At 36.3% G+C, this 23,052-nt stretch overlaps 1 protein-coding gene across 6 annotated transcripts in view; it reads right to left on the minus strand.

Annotated features, from left to right (window-relative positions):
- KCTD3 (potassium channel tetramerization domain containing 3) overlaps nucleotides 1-23,052 on the minus strand; it is a 67,622-nt gene that overhangs the window by 38,702 nt on the left and 5,868 nt on the right. For 2 of the 6 annotated variants that reach the window (XM_040262872.1, XM_040262870.1), the window contains exons 3-8: nucleotides 22,771-22,816; nucleotides 20,688-20,761; nucleotides 14,694-14,752; nucleotides 14,340-14,420; nucleotides 13,243-13,383; nucleotides 12,707-12,800 (exon numbers count right to left, since the gene is read on the minus strand). In XM_040262872.1, coding sequence (XP_040118806.1) covers nucleotides 12,707-12,800; nucleotides 13,243-13,383; nucleotides 14,340-14,420; nucleotides 14,694-14,752; nucleotides 20,688-20,761; nucleotides 22,771-22,816 — 495 coding nt within the window. Of the gene's footprint in view, nucleotides 1-12,706; nucleotides 12,801-13,242; nucleotides 13,384-14,339; nucleotides 14,491-14,693; nucleotides 14,753-20,687; nucleotides 20,762-22,770; nucleotides 22,817-23,052 lie in introns of those variants that run through there. The other 4 variants (XM_040262873.1, XM_040262871.1, XM_040262875.1 and 1 more) reach the window with 3 other exon arrangements.

Below are 23,052 nucleotides of genomic sequence, written 5' to 3' on the forward strand. Positions count from 1 at the left end.
ATGATAGCTTGGTATAATCAAATGAATGAAATGTGACCTTTGGAAACCACTCACTGAGGATTGGATTTTAAAGGTCTCACACAAAATGAAAAAAAATCTCATGAGCCTATCCCTTCTCCATAAGTAAAGGTGTCTTATCATGATTTAGATTTAGCTGACTGAATAAAAATGCTTTAATATGTAATTGTTGATAAACATACTTGTAAATTTTTAATAACTTTTGCTGTCCTAACTGAATTGAAGTCTTTCAGACATGCATTATTTTTGGGGGTTACACTTTAAGCCTTCAAACATTTAAAAACCATACAGTTAAGCAATCATGACAATAAACGACCTGAACTTTAATGATGGAATATTTATTTTTAAAGTTACACAAAACAAGTGACAGAAACAAAACAAAGAATCTCTTTGCCTTACCCAAAGACAATAAATGAGTATGTGCTCCTTTAAACACTACCTGATATAAAACCACAAAAATCAAACTTAAGCATTCATAAATGATGACCAACTAACAACCTATATAAAAACACTTTAGCTTTATTTTTGTTTAAAATGTATGCTAAATACAGCTATAATCCACAAAAATATGCAATTCAACCTTCTTATTAATTCCAAGAATTAATGATTTCCTTAAACTTAAAGGCAATATATAGAAAAATCTCACATGGTTTTCCGAGGCAATATATGGTCTGTAATTACCCACTTCAGCCACCAGGTGGGATTCATGTGTCAAAATACAAAAATAAAAATAATTATCCAATAAACCCTAAATACTGACAAAACACTGAGAAATTAAACCTAGATCCTCTTAAGGACCGGCAGACTGGACACAAAGCAGGGACTGCCAGCACTTCAAGAATAAAGACAATATGTCAATATGTGCATGCAGACATACACTAGGTACTAGGCTCACATTCTTCAAAAAAGGGATGCTGTACTGATTTAATGAGATGAACAGTGGAATCTTATAACCACTGACTAATAAAATAATACAACTAAATATGATCTAATCTTTTACAAAAACTACTTCTAAGTCATTTTCCTCTAGAGAAATTAGGGTATTGTAAAACAAAAAGATAACAGTAAAAGAATCAGGACAGCATATTTGAGAGTAATTGTAACGATTACATAATTTAACTCAATGAGATATGTGCATTTACTACTTTTTAAGTTAAAATCAAGTACAAAGAAGAAGCAATATTTGCTTTACATTTTTCCATACATGTAAATACACAATTTTAAATGTGTAAAAACACAGAACAAGCTCTGATATTCCAACAACCCATCTCTTTATTCCTGCATAATGAAATAATACTCTGAAATTGCGACAGCTATGCAAAGAATATGGTTAACTTTCAAATTAAGACCATGAAAGATATAGTGGAGGGTATATGCTCTCAAATTTTTGAAACTTGCTGTAAATATACTGTAACCATATAAATATGTCAAAAGAATCTAAAATGACAATAAGAGCATGTTATTATTGTCTAACATGTTATTAGACACTAAGTCGTGTCCGAATCTTTTGCGACCACATGGCCTACAGCCTGCTAGGCTCCTCTGTCCATGAGATTTCCCAGGCAGGAATTCTGGAGTGGGTTGCCATTTCCTTCTCCAAGGTATCTTCCTGATCCAGGGATCATACCCATGTCTCCTGCACTGGCAGCCAGATTCTTTATCACTGAGCCACCAGGAAAGCCCAATAAAAACATATGTACAGATAATTAACTTAAATGTAAATGGATTAAATGCTTCAACCAAATGGCATAGACTGGCAGAATTGATTTTTTAAAAAAAAGATCTACATATATGTGTGCTGTTTATAAGAGTTCCATTTCATATCCAGGGACACAAACAGATTGAAAGTAAAACGGAAAAGGGCTTTCAATGAAAACGGCAATCAAAAGAAAGCTGCAGTAGTAATACTCATATCAGACAAAATAGACTAAAATAAAGAGACAAGAGACAAAGGATAATGAACAAAGGATCAAACCAAGAAGATACAAGTATAAATATATATGCACCCAACATAGGAGCAACTCAATAAATAAAGAAATGTTAACAGCCATGAAAGGAGAAATTAGCAGTAACACAGTAATAGGAAAACTTTACCACCCCAACTGTATCAATGGACAGGTCATCAGACAGAAAACTAATAAGGAAACACAGGTCTTACATGACACATTAGATCATTAGACTAGATGCTCTTAAAAAGATATTTATAGAACATTCCATCCAAAAGCAGCAGAATACACATTTTTCTCAAGTGCACATAGAAGATTTTCCAGGACAGATCACAAGCAGGCCATAAAGAAAGCTTTGGTAAATTTAAGGAAATTTAAATCCTATCAAGCACCATTTTGATCAATGCTATGAGATTAGAAATTAATTACAAACAAAAAGCTGCTAAAAAAAAAATAGAGGCTAAATGGATCACTGAAGAAATCAAAGAGGAAATCAAAACGTACCTAGAAGCAAATGATAAAAAAAAACACAACAATCTGAAACCTATAGGAAACAGCAAAAGCACTTTTAAGAGAGAAGCTTACAGCAATACAATCTTACCTCAGAAAACAAGAAAAATTTCAAATAAACACCATAACCTTACACCTAAACAACTAAAGAAAGAAGAAAACAAAACCCAAACTTACTGGAAAAAAAAGAAATCATAAATATCAGCAGAAATGAATGTAACAGAGACAAACCAATAGAAAAGATCAATGAAACTAAAAGCTGATTCTGTGAGAAGATAAAATTGATAAACCTTTAGCCAGACTCAAGCAAAAAAGAGGGCTCAAATGGATAAAATGAGAAATGAAAATGTTACAAGGGACAGCACAGAAACACAAAGGATAATGGACTACTAGAAGCAACTATATGCCAATAAAACACCTAGACAAAATGTTTTAAGTTCTTAGAAAAGCACCACCTTCCAAGGCTAAACCAGAAAGAAATGAAAAATATGAACCGATCCGTCACAACACTAAAACTGAAATTTAAAAACTTCCAACAAACAAAAGTCCGGGACCAGACGGCTTCACAAGTAAATTCTATCAAACATTTAGAGAAAAGTTATTACGTTATTACTGATCTGTCTAAAATCATTCCCAAAAACTGCAGAGAAAGGAACACTCACAAACACTTTCTATGGGGCCACCATCATCCTAATACTAAAACCAGACAAAAGTAACACACAAAAAGAAAACTACGGAGCAGTATCACGAATTATGAAGCCAGGCTTCAACAGTCCGAGAATTGTGAACTTCCAGATATTCAAGCTGGATTTAAAAAGGCAGAGGAACCAGAGATCAAATTGCCAACATCTGATGGATCATAAAAAAGGCAAGAGAGTTCCAGAAAAACACCTACTTCTGCTTTATTGACTATGCCAAAGCCTTTGACTGTGTGGATCACAAAAAACTGTGGAAAATTCTTAAAGAGATGGGAATACCAGGTCTGGTATACCACCTTAACTGCCTCCTGAGAAATCTGTATGCAAGTCAAGATGCAACAATTAGAACCAGACATGAAACAACAAACAGACTGGTTCCAAATTAGGAAAGGAGCATGTCAAGGCTGTATGTTGTCACCCTGCTTATTTAACTTATATGCAGAGTACATCATCAGAAATGCCAGGCTGGATGAAGCACAAGCTGGAATCAAGACTGCCAGGGGAAATAACAATACGTCAGATACACAGATGATACCAACCTTGTGGAAGAAAGTGAAGAACTAAAGAGCTCCTTGATGAAAGTGAAAGAGGAGAGTGAAAAAGTTTGCATAAAACCCAACATTGAAAAAACTAAGATCATGTCATCCAGTCCCATCACTTAATGGCAAATAGACGGGGAAACAATGGAAATAGTGTCAGACTTTATTTTTTGGGGTTCCAGAATCACTGCAGATGATGACTACAGCCAAGAAATTAAAAGACACTTGCTCCTTGGAAGAGGAGTTATGACGAACCTAGATAGCATATTCAAAAGCAGAGACATCACATTGCCAACAAAGATTCATCTGGTCAAAGCTATGGTTTTTCCAGTAGTCATGTATAGATGTGAGAGTTGGACCATAAAGAAGGCTGAGTGCCAAAGAATTGATGCTTTTGAACTGTGGTGTTGGAGAAGATTCTTGAGAGTACCTTGGACTGCAAAGAGATCAAACCAGGCAATCGTAAAGGAAATCAGTCCTGAATATTCATTGGAAGGACTGATGTTGAAGCTGAAACTCCAATACTTTGGCCACCTGATATGAAGAACTGACTCCTTGGAAAAGACCCTGATGCTGGGAAAGATTGAAGGCGAGAAGAGAAGGGGACGACAGAGGATGAGATGGTTGGATGGCATCACCGACTAGATGGACATGAGTTTGAGCAAGCTCCAGGAGTTGGTGATGGTCAGGGAGAAAAGACAGTCTCTAAATGGTGCTGGGAAAACTAGACAGTTACCTACAAAAGAATGAAATTAGAACATTTTCTAATACCACACACAAACTCAAAATGGATTGGGCTTCCTTGGTGGCTTACTGGTAAAGAATCCACCTTCCAATGCAAGAGACACAGATTTGATCCTTGATCTGGGAAGATCCCACATTGTGCAGAACAACTTAGTCTATGTGTCCCAGCTGTCGAGCTGTACACCCCAACTGTTGAGCCTGTGAGCCAGAGCCGCAACTACTGAAGCCCACATGCCCTACAGACTGTACTCTGCAACAAAGCGATGCCACCACCATGAGAAGCCTGTGCACTGAAGCTAGAGAGTCGACCCCACTTGCAGCAACTAGGGAAAAGTCTGCACAGCAATGAAGACCCATCACGGTCATAAATACATACATAAAATTATAAAAAATAAACTCAAAATGGATTAAAAACCTAAATGTAAGACCAGATCCTACGAAAAGTCTTAGATGAAAACGTAGGCAGTATGCTGTGATATGCATCGCAGCAAGGTCTTTTTTGAATCACCTCCTACAGCAATTAAAATAAAAAGCAATAAATAGGACCTGTGTGTGTGTGTTAGTCGCTCAGTCATGTCCTACTCTTTGGGACCCCATGGACTGGAGCCTGCCAGGCTTCTCTATCCATGGAATTCTCCAGGAAAGAATACTGGGGTGGTTTGTCATTTCCCTCTCCAGCAGATCTTCCCAACCCAGGTACAGAACCAGAGTCTGCGGCATTTCAGGCAAATTCTACACCATCTGAGCCACAGGGAAGCCAAATTAAACTTAAAAGCTTTTTCACAGCAATGGAAACCATCCACAATATATTTGCAAACAAAGACATTGATAAGGGATTAATCTCCAAATATACAAACAACTTATGTAGCTCAATATTAAAAAAAAAACAAAAAAACCCGCAATCAAAAAATGGGTGGGTGTCTAAACAAACATTTCTCCAAAGAGACAAACAGATGATCAAGAGGCCTGTGAAAAGAGGCTCAACATCTAATTGAGGCTTAATTTCTCTAATCATTAGAGAAATGCAAAAACTACAATGAGCTGTCACCTCACACTAGTCAAAATGGCCATCATCAAAAAATCTACAAACAATAAATGCTGGAGAAGATGTGGAAAAAAGGGAACTCTCCTACATTTGTTGGTGGGAATATAAATTGGTGTATCGTACAGAGAACAGTATGGAGATTCCTTAAAAACCTAAATATAGTACTACTATAGGATTCAGCAATTCCATGTCTAGGCATGTATCTGAAGAAAACCATACTTTGAAAAGATATATGCACCTCAATGTTCATTTGCAGCAGATGTGGTACATATATAGAATGGAATATTACTTGGACATAAAAAATGAAATAATGCCAGTAGCAGCAACACAGATGTACCTAGAGATAATCATACTAACTGAAGTAAAACAAAGACAAATATCAGATATCACATATATATAATTTTTAAAAAAAGATACAAACTCATTAGAAAACAGAAACAGACTCACAGACTTTGAAAACAAACTGACAGTTACCAAAGGTGAAATGCAGGGTAGAGAGATAAATTAGGAGTTTAACATATACACACTACTACATATAAAATAGATAATTAAAAAAGATCTACTGTAAAGCACAGGGAAATCTACTCAATATTCTGCAAAGACCTATACGTGAAAAGAATCTAAAAAAGAATGGATATATGTATATTTATGACTGAATCACTTTGCTGTACACCTATATCTAACACAACATTGTAAATCAACTCTATACTCCAGGTTAAAACTTTAAAGTCCTGCCTCAATGGCTTCCCACATGGCTCAGATGGTAAAGCGTCTGCCTGCAATATGGGAGACTTCGGTTCGATCCCTGGGATGGGAAGATCCCTTGGAGAAGGGAATGGCTACCCACTCCAGGATTCTTGCCTGGAAAATTCCATGGATGGAGGAGCCTGGTAGGCTACAGTCCATGGGGTCGCAAACAGTCAAAAGACAACTGAGCGACTGCACTTTCACTTTCTTTCCTGTTTTCATAGGAGTCTTGTAGCAATTAAAATCCACACTAGAAGAGTAATATTTGCCTCCAAGTTGATGTCTGTCCTTTCTATCTGAACTATAAAACTCCTCGCCAAGTGTGGTAGGCAGAATAATGGCTCCCTAAACATGTCCTTGTCTAAATTCCTGAAAATGGTAAAAATGTTATCTTACATGGCAAAGGGGCTTTGCAGATGTGATGAAGTTAAAGAGATGGAGGGACTATCCAGGTGCCTAGAATGTAATACTAAGGTCCGCATAAGCAGAGGTAGATGAGTGGGACACAAGGAAGAGATCTAAAGATGCTACGCTGCTGGTTTGGAAATGTAAAAAAGGAAATGTGATTAAAGGAACACAGATGGCCTTTAGAAGTTGGGAAGGACAAAGAAACTTGCTGGAGCCTCCAGAAGGAACACAAACCTGCCAATATCTTGACTGTAGCCCAGCAAGATCCAATTTGAAGTTTTCTGAACTCCAGAACCGAGTGATGAAAATAAATATATGGTAATTTGTTATAGCAGAAGGAAGAAACTAATACACCAAGGCACCTACATTATTTTCATTTTATACTTCTCCTCAGCCAAAACTTCTTGTTCAGTTAATTTGTCAGTTGTTTCCACACCACTCCACTCCCTTAGGAAGAGAAACCACAAAGTGAGGTGGGGTAGCTCTCAGACTGAGCCCAGCCCACTGCCTATCCCACTGCATCAAAGAACTACTAATAATGTTGTCAAAACTAACACTACTCACTGATACCAGAGACCAGGAACATGGTGTTTATTCTAATGCATTCTTCGGAATCTACTATGTGCCCGGGACATGAGAAGCAATGGGACGGAGAGAGTTGAGAATTCTGTCATTTCTTTCCCCAGGATGACCTAGGGAATTTCTCCAACTTGGTTTTCTCATTAGTAAAATAGGGATGATGAGATCCATGCCACAGGTTGTTGTGATAATTAAATGAGAAAATGTATACAAGAGACTTCAGTGTTATATGCCTGGCATAAAATAACAGCTGAATAAGTCCTAACTGGAAAGTCCAATTAATTTCTCAATATTCAGAAGCTATTTTTATGGAACTGGATGTTTTCCCAATATTTACTAATGAGGAGCCTCTAGAGTCGAGTCATCTTATTTTGAAGAGCTCTCCCTTCTTCTCACACCTCTCCATTCCTTCCCCAACTCCTAAATACATAATTTCTGCTCAGTGCTGAAATGATTTGCCAAACCAGACTCTGTCAGATTTCCCTTTGCCTATTTTTCTTCAAGAGATGGATCCCAGACAGAAAAAAGGGTTCTGGAGGTTGGTAAGGAGACTCTGCAACTAAAAACACAAAGTGGTTTGGGATGGGTACCACAAGAAGGCAGAAATACAAGCACACAATGATTCTTTCCTAAAGGTCCAGATGGAGGAGCTACATGTGTTAGGGTGATTTTGCTTGCCTAAGTTCATTTTTTAATTTTAACAGTATATATCAGCACAAAATCCCTCATTGCTTGTTTTCTACTGGACTTTTCTCAATATAACTTTCACTGTTTTCTTTCCAACTCCTCACTACCAGGCTAATTATAAAGGAAGCTGATTCTACCTCTCAAAGGTTAAATTATGAAGCCAAACACACACCCAAGTTTTTCTCTTTAACACATAAGAATATTTCATATTATTTCTCTTCCATCTAACACAACACACAAAAATCCTCCAATCTCCTATTTCAAATTCTCACCAGCTAATGAAAGGAAAGATTAAGAAGACCAACACACAAATAGGCCTATGGAACAGGATTAAGAGCCCAGAAATAAGTCCAAGCATATATAGTCAACTAATGTTTGATAAGGTAGCCAAGAATACTAAATGAAGAAAAGGGAGCTTCTTCAATAAATGGTGCCTGGAAAACTGGATACTTAAACAGAAAAGAATTAAATTTGACCCTTACTGGCTTCCCTAGTGGCTCAGATGGTATAGAATCTGCAATACAAGCGGTGCAGGTTCAATCCCCAGGTCAGGAAGTTCCCCTGGAGAAGGGAATGGCAAACCACTCCAGTATTCTTGCCTGGGAAATCCCATGGACAGAGAAGCCTGGCAGGCTATATAGTTCATGGGGTCACAAAAAGTCGGACACAACTGAGTAACTAACACTTTCACTTTCACTTTACACTACTGACAAAAATAAACTCAAAATTGATTGAAGACCTAAAACCATGAGGCTCCTAGAAGAAAACACAGCGAAAAAGCTCCTTGACATGAGTCATGGTAATGACTGTTTTCAAAATCACACGTAAAGTACAAGCAATAAAATCAGAAATAAACAAATGGGACTACATCACACTAAAAAGCATCTGCACAGAAAGAGAAACTATCAAAGTGAAAAAAGCAACCAAAGGAACAGGAAAAAATATTTGCAAACCATATATCTGATAAGGTGTCAATATGCAAATATATAAAGAACTCAAACAACTCAACAGCAAAAAAAACAAATAATCCAACTAAAAAATGGGCCAAAGACTTGAATGGACATTTTCCCAAAGAAGATATAAACAGCCAATGTACAAGAAAAGATCCTCTGCATCAACTGTCAATAGGGAAATGCAAATCAAATCCACAGTAAGGTATCACTTCATACCTGTTGCAACAGTCATCATGAAAAGACAAGAGATGGATACATGTATGTATGGCTGAGTCTCTTTGCTGTCCATGTGAAACTATCACAACATTGTCAATTAGCTATATTTCAAAACAAAATAAAAATTCTGAAAAAACAACAATAAATGCTGGTGTGGATGTGGAGAAAAGGGAAGCTCTGTCACTGTTGGTGGGACTGTAAATTGGTATAGCTACTATGGAAAACAATATGGTGTTTGCTCAAAAAAATTAAGTACAAATCTACCCTATGATAACACGATTTCAATTCTGGGAATATATTCAAAGAAAACAAAAACACTAGTCTGAAAAGTTCTGTACGCCCATGCTCACAGTAGCATTATTTTCAATAGCCAAGTGTCCAACAATAGGGGGAAAGAAGTATAAAATTAGATGCAAGTTATAAAAATAAATATAAAGCAAGATGAAGGTTTTCAAATTCAATGCAAAAGGATGGTTTATGTAATAATCAGAACATAATTAGCCACTCATGTGGAAGAAAATAAATTCCTAAATGTAATATCTTATACAAAAAGTACATTTTACATGCATTAAAAATCTAAAGCAGAGGGCTTCCTTGGTGGCTCAGTGGTAAAGAACCCCCTGGCCAAAGCAGGAGAAATAGATTTGATCCCTGACTTGGGAAGATCCCACATACTATGGAGCAACTAAGCCCCTGCGCCACAACTAGTAAGCCCATGGGCTGCAACTACTGAAGCCTGCTCACCCTAGGGCCTGGGTTCTAAAACAAGAGAAGCCACTGGCACAGAGAAGTCAGTGTGCCACAATCAGGGAGCAGCCCTCTCTCACCACAGTTAGAGAAAAGCAAGCACAGGAATGAAGACCCAGCACAGCCCAAATAAACAAATAAAGACAATGATATTTTTAAAAATCGAAAGAGGAATATAAATTCCAAAAGGGTAATTAGTCTATACAAATACTCTTTCGATAATTCAAGTAACATGTGGTAAACTGAGCAAGAAAAAAATATAAAAGTGAAGCATGACAATGCAGACAAAATGCCCAAAGAACTATGGACAGAGGTTTGTAATGCTGTACAGGAGGCAGGGACCAGAGCCATCCCAAAGAGAAAGAAATGCAAGAAGGCAAAGCGGTTGTCGGAGGAGGCTTACAAATACCTAAGGAAAGAAAAGAAGGGAAAGGCAAGGGAGAAACATAAAGATATACCCAACTGAATGCAGGGTTACAGAGAATAGCAAGAAGAGATAAGGCCTTCTTGACTGAACAATGAAAAGAAACAGAGGAAAACAACAGAAGGGGAAAGACTAGATATCTCTTCAAGAAAACTGGAGGTCTCAAGGCGACGTTTAATACAAGGATGGACATGATAAAGGACAGAGACAGTAAGGACCTAAAGGTAGAAGAAATTAAGAAGAGGTGGCAATACACAGAACTACACAAAACAGTCTCAATGACCTGGGACAATCACAATGGTGTGGTAGCTCGCCCAGCAGCAGACACCCTGGAACAGGAAGTCAAGTGGCTCTTAGAAGAATTACCACAAACACCTAGTGCAGGCGACAGAATTCCCCCTGAGCTATTTAACATCCTGAGATGGTGCTGTCCAAGTGCTGCGCTCAACGTCAGCATATCTGGAAAACCCTGCATGACCACAGGACTAGCAAAGGTCAGTTTTCATTCCAGTCCCATAAAAGGGAAATGTCAGAGAATGTTGAAAACTATCATACAATTGCACTCATTCCATATGCTAGCATTTTGAGCTCATTATGCTCAAAATCCTTCAAGCTAGTCTTCAGCAATACATGAACTAAGAAATTCCAGATGTACAAGCTGGATTTAGAGAAGGCAGAGGAACCAGAAATCAAATTGCCAATATCTGTTGCATCAGAGAGACAACAAATGAACTCCAGAAAAATACCTACTGCTTCACTGACCACTTGGAAGCCTCTGACTGTGTGGATCACAAAAAAACTGTGGAAAATTCTTGAAGAGTCAGGAATATCAGACAACCTTACCTTTCCCCTGAGAAATCTGTATAAGGGTCAAGAAGTAACAGTTAGAACTGGACATGGAACGGACTGATTCCAAACTGGGAAAGGAGTGCATCAAGGCCATATAATGTCATACCGTGTATTTAACTTCTACGCAGAGCACATCATGTGAAATGCCAGACTGGAATCAAGATTGCCAGGAGAAATACCAACAACCTCTGCAGATATGCAGATAATCCCACTTCAGTGGCAGAAAGTGACGAGTAACTAAAGAGCATCTTGATGAAGGTGAAAAGAGGAGAGTGAAAAAGCAGGCTTAAAACTCAACAATCAAAAAACTAAGATCATGGCATCTAGTCCCATCACTTCATGGCAAATAGAAGAGGGAAAAGTGAAAATATGGGCAGATTCTCTTTTTCTGGGTTCTGAAATGACTGAGAACTGACTGCAGCCATGAATTAAAAGATGTTTGCTCCTTGGAAGGAAATCGATGACAAATCTAGACAGCATATTAAAAAGCAGAGACATCACTCTGCCAACAAAGGTCCATTTAATCCAAGGTATGGTTTTTTCAGTAGTCATGTACGGATGTGAGAGTTGGACCGTAAAGAAAGCTGAGCACCAAAGAACTGATGGTTTTGAACTGTGGTGTTGGAGAAGACTATTGAGAGTCCCTTGGACTGCAAGGAGATCAAACCAGTCAATCCTAAAGGAAATCAGTCCTAAATATTCATTGGAAGGACTGATGCTGAAAGCTCCAAAACTTTGGTCACCTGATGTGAAGAACTGACTCAGTGGAAAAGACCCTGATGCTGGGAAAGACTGAAGGAAGGAGAAGAGGATGACAGAATATGAGATGGTTGGATGGTATCACCAACTCAATGGACATGAGTTTGAGCAAGCTCTGGGAGCTGGTGATGGACAGGGAAGTGTAGCATGCTGAGGGCTGCATGGGGTTGCAAAGAGTTGTACACGACTTAACGACTGAACAACACCACTATTCCCCCATCATCAACATTTCTCACTTCATACAGCAATTCTGAACTAAGAATCCTACCTTTCAGACAAATAAAAAAGAGAAATCCCTAGTATATACTTTTCCTTGCTCCTGCTGGTTTCTGAGAATGCAAGAATTAGACAAAACAAAACTACCTTGCACGTTAGATACTAAACTACATCACTTCTGTTCACAATGGTCCTGCTTAACTACCTCACTCCCAAGTGTACAGTACTCATGACCAATGTCTTATTCTCCTCTAAGAGTACAATATTTAATCATTACAGACAAAAAAACACAGGGATCACATTAACAAGCCTGCCTCATTTAACACAACAGTTAAACAATTTGGAAGCTGGATACACTAAGCAAGAAGGTGTAAACTTCAAGATATTTCACTTATTTCAGTTTATACTGTATGAGCAATATTTAAACATACTGAGGCTATCAGTATTTATGAAATTAGTTGTAAAAATAAAAGTAAACTGAATTTAATCAGGAGGCAAAATTGGAAGGAAAAAAAATCTGATGACTAAAATTAAATAGCTCTTAAATCTTTAAGTGTAAAATCACAGCTATTAAAAAATACCCCCAAAGTAAAAAGTAAGCCATTATTAATTATATAATACCTGTAACACACAGCAAAATGGGCATACGCAGCTACAATCCAGTTGTGATGGCCAGCTACTATTAGCACCTTTCGTGGATCCACAGGAAACCCTGTTGACATTAGAAAAAGAAATGTTTTCTGTGTTCTAAAAAAGGGGTTTGCAAACTATGGCCAAGAGGCCAATTCCAGTCCTCGGCCTGTTTTGAGAAAGAAAGCTTTGTTGGAACACAGCCAAGCACATCTGTCCACACATCAAAGCTGCTTGTGCACTACAAAGAGAAATGAGCAGTTCTAACAGAGACCTTCAGGCTCATGAAGCCCACTATGTCCACCATCTGGCCCAGAAAAAGTCTGTCAACCTCTGTTCTAAAGGTTTACAGCAAACAGAAAATCACAAACTTTTTAAATAAAAATATTAGGTGAGACTTTTCAAGATATAAACGGGAGATCTAGATTAAAAAGAGATATAGCACAAGCTACATCTTTAAAAATAATTACTCAATATCTAGAGCTAAAAACGTACATACTTTTTTGGTTTATGTAAGTTATACTTACCTAGCCTAACAGTTTCTTCTCCAGTTCCAGAAAGAACAGGCTGAGTACCATTTCCTCGAGCTTCACCTTCTGTAAAATTTAGTCCATTTCTAGAATCAGCTGAGGATCTAGTAGTGTTGTTTATTTTACGACTAGGAATACCTATGAAAGCAAAGAAGATAAAATTTTTTAAGTTCACCCACCAAAATTTGAAAATTTCATATGTTCTTATGGCTAAAAAACAAAAAACTAAACATTATAGCTGAAATTTATCTTCTAATATTGCAATTTACTGCAAATAAGTACCATAACAAATAAGATGAAATTTTTAAAAAAAGATTTCTGATATTTTCCATGTTATATATTTAATAAGACAGACTAAGATTTATCATATGTATAAGACCAAATCAATCACCACTAGTTCATTCATTCTGTCACTAACTCTCTACATTTATGGAACAGTTACTATGAGATAGGTACTATTCACTAATTTAAACTTTATTAAGTTTACATTTTAACTTTAAACTTTATTTACTAATTTAAATTTTATTCAGCTTTATAGCTGAATTGCCCTATACTTCTAAGCATCCCTTATTTGGCAGAGGAGCCTTTTTGAAATCATTTTGAAATGAACTCTTGTTCAAAACTCTGCTACAACACAGGCACAGATCAAACTGTACTAACTGAAGAGGGGCAGAAATGACATGCACCTCACCCTCCTCTCCCCTAGGGTTCCACAAAGGAGATGGACAAGCAGTTCTCAAACACAGGAATCAGCAAATTTGACCAAAGCCAAGTCCAGTCTGATGGCAGTTTATGGAAGTAAAGTTGTATTAGACACCATCACACCCATCCATTTCTGCAGTGTTTACAGTGGAGTTCAGTTAACTGCCAGAGATCTTCTAACTCACAAGCCTAACTGGCCCTCTACAAAAAAATTTTGGCAAACTCCTACCCTACCTTATAGTCTGACCTAACTTCTGTTAAGATTAAAGTTCTCATCTTTTCTAGTAGATTTACAAATGAGATAATCAAGAAACAGATTTTCCTATTCACAAATCTGTACTTAATGTAATGATAAAAAGACATGAACAACTCAATGAACAAAGCAGAAGTACCTGGTGGAGGCAAGTAACCATGGAAAAGGACACTGCCGCAAGATGAACGCTCCAGCTCTTCACATAAGAGAAGCCTTCTTACTAAAAACATTTCAAAGCAAACTTGTCAAGAGTACATGCAAACAGAACAATAGTACTCCACTTATTTTCTCTAGTTAAAGAGGATAAGGAAAGAAAAGGGAAAATGTTTAAGTTAAATCAGCTGACAATATCTTTTTCCTATGAAAATCCACAAAAAGCAAGTACTGACTAGTCCATCAAAAATTAGGACCTGATATAAAACACACTTCACTTGGGCAAGCTGAATGCTCAAAGGGTCGAATCATAAATAAAAAATAGTAGTAAGATACATACCTAGTGGAGTGATTCCATAAAATTCAGCTTCATGTCGGAGAACATTAATGCTCACTCCCCTACAAAGAAACAAATTAATGATGTAAATCTTCTAACACTGGCAGCCTGGATTGTCATCTGAAGCAGAAAAAGTACTAGGCTCTTAACATGAACAAAATCATGAGCTTTAAAACTTACTTCTTTCCTAAGATCCTTAATCATTTGAAGAAGTATAAACAATAAAACCACACACTACCATGAACTTTTTCTTATGAAAAAAACCACTCATATATAGATGAACTGATGACTAAATTAGAGATGAGGGCTTTATAGGGTTAATACAAGGAATTATCAATAAGTATCTAAGAGGCAAACAAGAGTAGAAAACATTTATGAGTAAAAATTAATTGCTTCTGACTGTAATTTCTATACATATTCTAACCTCCCCAGTTAATCTACAAGCTCCCTGCAAGCATGATCCACCTCTGATCCACGTCAGCATGACTCCTCTGATCAGAAACCAAAAATAAAAGCAAAACAGAAGGTAGGAAGGAAAAAAAGATCAACCTTAAGAAGGTCTATGTTATCCAGATAGAGATGTTACAATAAAGTAATAAGAAAATAAGAAGTGAAAAAAAAAAAAAAAAAAAAGGAAACAAGATTTTAAAAGCACTCATTTTAGGTTTCAGTTATAATTGTCCTTATTTTAAAAACACTGCCTGAGCAGAAAGGAGAGGGGGCATCACTAAGGATTCCATGAAAATTAAAATGATAATAAAGGAATACTGTGAACAGCTCTATACCTGCAAATTTGGGAACCCAAATGAAATGGACAATTCCTTGAAACACATGATCTGCTAAAACTCACACCAAAAAGAAACTATCTCAGTCTATACGTATTAAAAAAAAAAAAAAGATCAACAATAACCTTCCAAAATAGCACTAGGCCCAGGATTCACTGGTAAATCCTACCAAATATTTAAGGAAGAAATTATACCAATTATCTACAATTTCAGAGAAAGAAGCAGAGAGAAACTTTATTTATTTTACAGGGCAAGGCCCACATTACTTGAACACCAAAACCAGAAAAATGCATCACAAGAAAATTATAGACCAATATCTCTCATGAACATAGACACTATAATTCTCAACAAAATATCAGCAAACCAAATCCAACAATGTATAAAAAGAAATATATACCACAACCAAGCAGGATTTATCTCAGGTATAAAAGCTGGTTCAATATTCTGAAATCAGTTAATGTAATCTTTCACATCAACAGACTCACATGACCACATCAACAGGTGAAAAGAAAGCATCTGACAGAACCCAACATCTATTCATAAGAAAACTCTCAGTAAACCAGGAACTGAGGGGAATTTTTTCAACTTGGTTAAGACTTTTAAAAAAATACCCTACATCGAGCATCATATTTAATGTGACAACTTTGAACTAACATCTGGTTACAAGACAAAGATTCCGTCACCACTCTTTTCAACCTCATACTGAAATCCTTATTAACACAAAACAAGAAAAGAAAAGGCATACAGATTGGGAAGAAAGATATAAAACTGATGATCACAGATGATATGACTGTCAAAATAGAAAATCCAAAGGAATGAACCCCAAACTCTTGCAGTTAATAAGCAAGTAAATCAAGGTTGTACCACATAATGTTAATGTACCAAAGTCTATTGCTTTTCAATATACCAATGGTGAACAAGAGAAACTTGAAGTTAGAAACAACACCATTTACACTAATACTCCCCTAAAAAGTAGCCAAGTATAAAACTAAATACACACACAGACACACAATATATATATACAAAATCTACAAGAAAGAAAACCACAAAACTCTGATGGCTGAAATCAAAGAACCAGCAAAATGAAGAGATATTTCTAGTTCATGGACAGGAAGATGCAGTACTGTTAAGACATCAGTTCTTCCCTACTTGATTTGATTCAATGCAATTCTAATCAAAATCTAGCAAGTTATTTTATCAAATATCAACAAGTTGATTCTAAAGTTTACATGAAAAGGCCCAAGAGCCAAAACAGCCAATATAATACTGAAGAACAAAGTTGGAGCACTGCCATTTCCCAATATCAAAATTGTAAACCTAGAAAAACCAAGATAGTGTGGTACTGGTAAGAAACAAACAAATCATGGAGTAGAACAGAAAGTCCAGAAATAAATCCCATACATACAGTCAACCGATCTATAACAAAGAAGCAAAGGCAAAATAATGAAGCAAAAGATAGTGCTGAAACAACCAGACATCAGCATGCAGAAAAAAAAAAGATAACATTTAGGAGAAAACCTAAATGACACTGGGTATGGTCATACTTGTTTAGATAAAGCCCAAAGACACAATCCAAGAGAGGAATAAGAATAAGCTAGATTTCATTAAAATTAAAACATTCTGCTCTACAGAAGACAATGTCAAGAAAATGAAAAGCCACCAAATGAGACAAAATGTGTGCAAATGACAGATTTGATAAGGGAGTGTTGTCCAAAGTATACAAAGAACTCTTAAAACTCAATAAAGAAACTAATTCAACCAAAACATGGGCCAAAGACCTCAACCAAAGCTATAAAGGCAGCAAACATATGAAGTAAGATGCTCCATACCATATGTCATTAAGCAAATATTAATTAAGACAACAAGTCACTACCACACATCAATTACTATGGCCAAAATCCAAAATGCTGTCAAGGATGTGAAACAATAGCAATTCTAATTCACTGCCAGTGGAAAAGGAAAATGACAGTCACTGTCAAAAACAGTCTGCAGGTTTATTATAAAACTTACCATATGATCCAGCAACTGTACTCCTTGACATTTACCCTAAGGAGTTGAAAACTTAATGTCCATGCAAAAACCTGCACATGGATATTTATAGAGGCTTTATTCATAACAGCTAAGACTTGGAAGCAACTAAAATGTTCCCTTCAGTAAGTGAATGGAAAAACAAATTGGTATCCAGGTAATGAAATATTATCAGCACTAAAAAGAAGTAACATGAAAGAAACTTAATTGCATATTACTAAGTGAATGAAGCCATTCAGAAAAGGCTCCATACTATGTGAATCCAACTATGACATTTAGGAAAAAGTCAAATAATGCATATTTTTGAAAGATCAGTGGCTGGAGGAGAGAAAGCGCAACAGGCAGAGAACAAAAATTTTTAGGGCAGGGTAAGTACTGTGTATAGTATTATAAAGAGGTCCACATGTCATTATGTTTGTGCTAACTCCTAAAATGTGCAACACCAAGAGTGAACTGAAGATAAACTATGAACTTGGGGTGATTATGACATCAATGCAGGTTCATCAACTGAAAAAAGAAAAAATGTATCATTCGGGTAAATGCCATTAATAATACAGGAGGCTGATAACAGAAGCAGGGGGCGCATGGGAAACCTCTGTAACCTTCCTCTCAATTTTGTTGTAAACATAAAACTGCTCTTAAAGGAAAAAAATTTGATAGGCCTCACAGACACATGTGATGGAAATATTAAATCGCTTTTATTTGAGAAAGTGGTTGTTACGAGCTTAACATAAGGAAAGTTAAAACTGGCTTACTTCAGGAGGGGGGTTCAGGATGGGGAACACGTGTATACCTGTGGCAGATTCATGTTGATGCATGGCAAAACCAATACAATATTGTAAAGTAATTAACCTCCAATTAAAATAAATAAATTTATATTAAAAAATAAAGTATTTTTTTTTTTTTAAGTTAAAACTTTCTTATTCTATTTCAAAACTACCTCTGTCAACAGTACAGTAGCTCAGGACACAAATAACAGTTTTGGAGAGGACAAATAAATACGATAATAATACAGAGTGATAAAGGCAATGGAAGAATTTTATGTAAAAAATGGAAGTAGAATATAGTGTTCTTTCATCAATTCCTTCCCACCTTCTTTTAGAAGATACTACTCAGAGAATTTAAGTTTGCTAGACTGCCATTAACTGAAATAAAGAAGCAAGTTGTAAGAAAAGCAATGAATACAGATATTTAAACTACTGCTGCCTTTTATGGGTAATTTAGTTGTAAATGAGTCACAAGGACACTGACAAGAAGTAAACTTAGATTTTCATCAAATGCTAAAAATAATTTTACCCCAGAAGTAAACAGTTAATAATAAACTTCCCACCTACCACCCCAGGCCAAAAAACAAACAAAAAGCCCCACCAAATTATTATTCATTTAATAAATATCCATTAACCAGTTTACTATACACAATTTTTCTTTTTTTTTTAAACAACACTCTGAATACAGCAAGGAACAAACCAAACAAAAAAATCTTTGCTTTCAAGAAGCTCATATTCTAGTGAATATGTCAAAAATTATGTAATATTATACAGAAGTGGCTTAAACAAATATTTAGAATTCTAAAACCTGTATCTAAAAAAGTATTAACAGGTCCCAGTAAAAGCTCATTAGGCATGAAAGGTGAAAGTGAAAGATGAACATATAAAATAAAACAACAATAAAATACAAATTAGATTGTAGCTTCCTAGTACTAGGAATCCAGACTACGGCAAAGTTTAGAAATAGTTTAAATTGTTATTTACTTGTGTCAAGTAAAACTGTATGGTTATGTGTCATACAAAAAAATGTATGGCTATATGTCAAGCATAATACTTGATCCTGCAGATATACAGGAAATAACGCAAGCCCTTTTAGAATCTCACGTAAGACAGACTACTGGAGTTGCGGCAGTACAGGAAACTCTGAACACCTGTCTGTATCAGGTGACATAGCAGAGTCACCAGAAAGATCAAGATCAAGCCAAGAGCAGAAAGGGTTGAAAGTGTTCAAGCAAGAGAAACTAAGCAGGGGCTAGATTAACAGTAAGTCCAAAATCCTTCACCATTAATCCAGCAGCTGATTAAATAAGAGTTTTAAGCAAAGTAATAACTAACTAGATTTTGAACAGTGGTGCTGGAGAAGACTCTTGAGAGTCCCTTGGACTGCAAGGAGATCAAACGTCAATCATAAAGGAAATCAGTCCTGAATATTCACTGGAAGGACTGATGCTGAAGCTCCAATACTTTGCCCACCTGATGCGAAGAAGAACTGACTCATTAGAAAAAACCCTGATGCTGGGAAAAATCGAAGGCAGGTAGAGAAGGGAGTGGAGAAGGCAATGGCAACCCACTCCAGTACTCTTGCCTGGAAAATCCCATGGATGGAGGAGCCTGGTAGGCTGCAGGTCCATGGGGTCACTAGGAATCAACAGGACTGAGCGACTTCACTTTCACTTTTCATGTTCATGCACTGGAGAAGGAAATGGCAACCCACTGCAGTATTCTTGCCTGGAGAATCCCGGGGATGGGGGAGCCTGGTGGGCTGCCGTCTATGGGGCACACAGAGTCGGACACGACTGAAGCGACTTAGCAGCAGCAGCAGAGAAGGGAGTGACAGAGGATGAGATGGCTGGATGGCATCACTGACTCGATGGACATGAGTTTGAAGAAACTCTGGGTGTTGGTGGATGAACAGGAAAGCCTGGCATGTTGCAGTTCATGGGGTTGCAAAGAGTTGAACATGACTGAGCGACTGAACTGACTGAATAACTAGATTAGATTTATATTTTCAGGATATAATTTTGGCTACAGTGTGAAAGATGAATTGAAGGGATAAGACTGAAGGCAGGGAAACTGGCTAGGAAGCTTTGAGAGTAATCCATTAAGAGACGATTGTGGCCTGAATCAATGAGAGAAATTCTGAGGAAACTTTCAAGCAAAAATAATCTTGAGGCAGGGAAAAAACTTTCCTTCATAAACTAAGACCAAAACCATGCCTACCAATAAAAGTCTACTTTAAAAAGATATATTTCTTGGGACTTGCCTGGTGGTCCAGTGAACAGACTCCCCACTTCCAGTGCAGGGAGCCAGGGTTCAATCCCTTGTAGGGGAACTAAGATCCTGCAAGCTGTGAGGCGCCATCAAAAGTACATATGTAAAGAAATAAAAGCTTAAAAAAAAAAAGATACATGTCTTACCTTAAGTCTAGTTCTTTTGTCCGAAGAAAATTTAAAATGGGTGCAAATGCTGCTGGATCTCTATCAATAAATATCTGTAAATAAAAGAATTACAAATTATATTTTCAAATTATAAACTTCTAACTTTAATATCTGTAACACTAACAGAACCTATATTGAATTACGTAAAAACTCTATTTCCTTGACTATACTCTTAAATTTTAATGCTTCTAAAACGGAAATGCAGTTATAACCACTACTATAAACTGTATAAATGTACAGCAGAAATGGTGTCTTTTCTCTCCCCGAAAAGCTATCATTAGATTGATGTTTTAATATGCAGGGGAAAAAATGGTATCAAATTAGCCCATTTTCTCATTTCTAATTTGTTTAAATTTCTATTTATTTATTTTTGGCAGCACTGGGTCTTCATTGCTATGCATAGGTTTTCTCTAGCTGCAGTGAGCAGTGCCTACTCTCTGGCTGAGATGTGCAGGCTTCTCAATAGTATATGCTTCTCTGGAGCAGGGGCTCCAGGGCACTTGGGCCTCAGTAATTGCGGTGCATGGGCTTAGTTGCTCCATGACATGTGGAATCTTCCCAGACCAGGGATCCAACCGTGTCCCCTGCACTGGTGGGTAGATTCTTAATCACTGGACTACCAGAGAAGTCCTTATTTGTATTTAACTAACATCTTTAGTCAAAGGGATTCTGAAAGGAAAATTTTTATCTGAAATATTCTAGAATTTAACACTTTGAAAATAATATGCATAAATAATACTTTTTATATCATCTGATCCCTAATTATTGGTGATAGTGATTATGATTTACATAATCTGTGACTTAAATGAATCATTAAAACAACCGTGTACTGTTATAATACATATGGGGCAATCAAGAAAAGTCAAACCTGAATAACACTTTCACACTATTTTTCAGTTTTGACAGTTTTGCTTTTCCTGATTGTTCCGTGTGTATTATAAAAGTACACTTTCACATACCACTATCTGTTTTCTCAAGGATTAAGGGTGGGGTGAAATAAAAAGTGACAAGAACAAATTTTTTTTTAAATAACAAATACAGTGTCATGGAATAAGGTCACATATAGTTGGACATGGCTAAAGCAACTGAGCACCCACCCACCATGAAACACTTATGGGGAAAATGTTTAGAAAATAGGAAATATATAATTGATAACTCTTTACAGGAATGTATGCCAATACTATTTTGAACCAATTACAAAAGCTCTAACTATAAAACTGAATACCTTTTAAGATTTATATAAGTCAATCAGACAGCAGAATGAAGCAAAAAATATACCTCCTTATACTATGATCAATTATTATATACAGTGTTCTATACAGTGAATGAGGTTCTTTTGGCTTCATAAATTCTTGCTTTTTATTAAAATCAACCTGAAGTTGAAGAAACACCATAGATTTGTGGGTCTTATTACTCATGTCCTTCCCATAATCTCACATGGACATATTTGCTCGTGCTACTTTATTTGATCTGCAAATCTCACCACAGCAAATATAAACACCTGTGGTCATTTTGCTGCCTCCAAACTGAAAGTCTTATTTGCTTTTCACAGTTACTTGACCTGCTACTGTGCATATTAAAACTGCTTTTTAAATATAGATATACATTTCTGTGTGCTGAAACTTAATAATTCTTTACTTCCCTCACTCCACCATTGCTGCACAAGTTCATAAGGTTATTCTCCAAAACAAAAAAATTGTAGGGCTTCACAAATTTGCAACATTTTACCACTCTAATATCAAAATGTTTTCGTGTTTACACCTATCTATTCACTGTTAAAGTTTCAATTACTGATTAAAAGAAATATTTCCTCTCGACAATGTAAGCTCAGATCCTTCAATTTCTAATGATTATTTAAAATAGTCTATGCAGTACTCTCTGTTTTGAGTTCTCATCTATAATTACAGAAATAATTCATGACAAGAAATAAAAACCTAAGAACATATACTTTCATTTAGTAGTTATTAAGAGTAGTTCCCCTATCTTCTAAGAGTATAAGGACCACACATTAGAGCATTATTTGATCTAATTTAGAAATATACATCAGCATTGTTATACTCACAGCACCAGTTTCATCTCGAAGTGTTGAAATTCTTCCACTCAGCAAACTAAAAATCATTAAGACAGGATTAGTTTTTAAAATCTGAGTATGAATAAAATGCCGTAATTCTTTCAAAGGTAAAAGACCAGTAAAAATGAATCACTGTATCTCCAAAGTAAATAACAACTTAAATATTCAAAGAGTTAAGATTTTATCTAATAAAAATATTAATGCAAGAGAATTTTTATTGTTTTAATAAATAATCACTTTATTTTTAAAAAGTACTAAAGAATTATATGAAAT

This window comes from Oryx dammah, unplaced genomic scaffold, assembly GCF_014754425.2.
Source record: "Oryx dammah isolate SB20612 unplaced genomic scaffold, SCBI_Odam_1.1 HiC_scaffold_21, whole genome shotgun sequence".
In the NCBI taxonomy this organism is placed as follows: Eukaryota; Metazoa; Chordata; class Mammalia; order Artiodactyla; family Bovidae; genus Oryx; species Oryx dammah.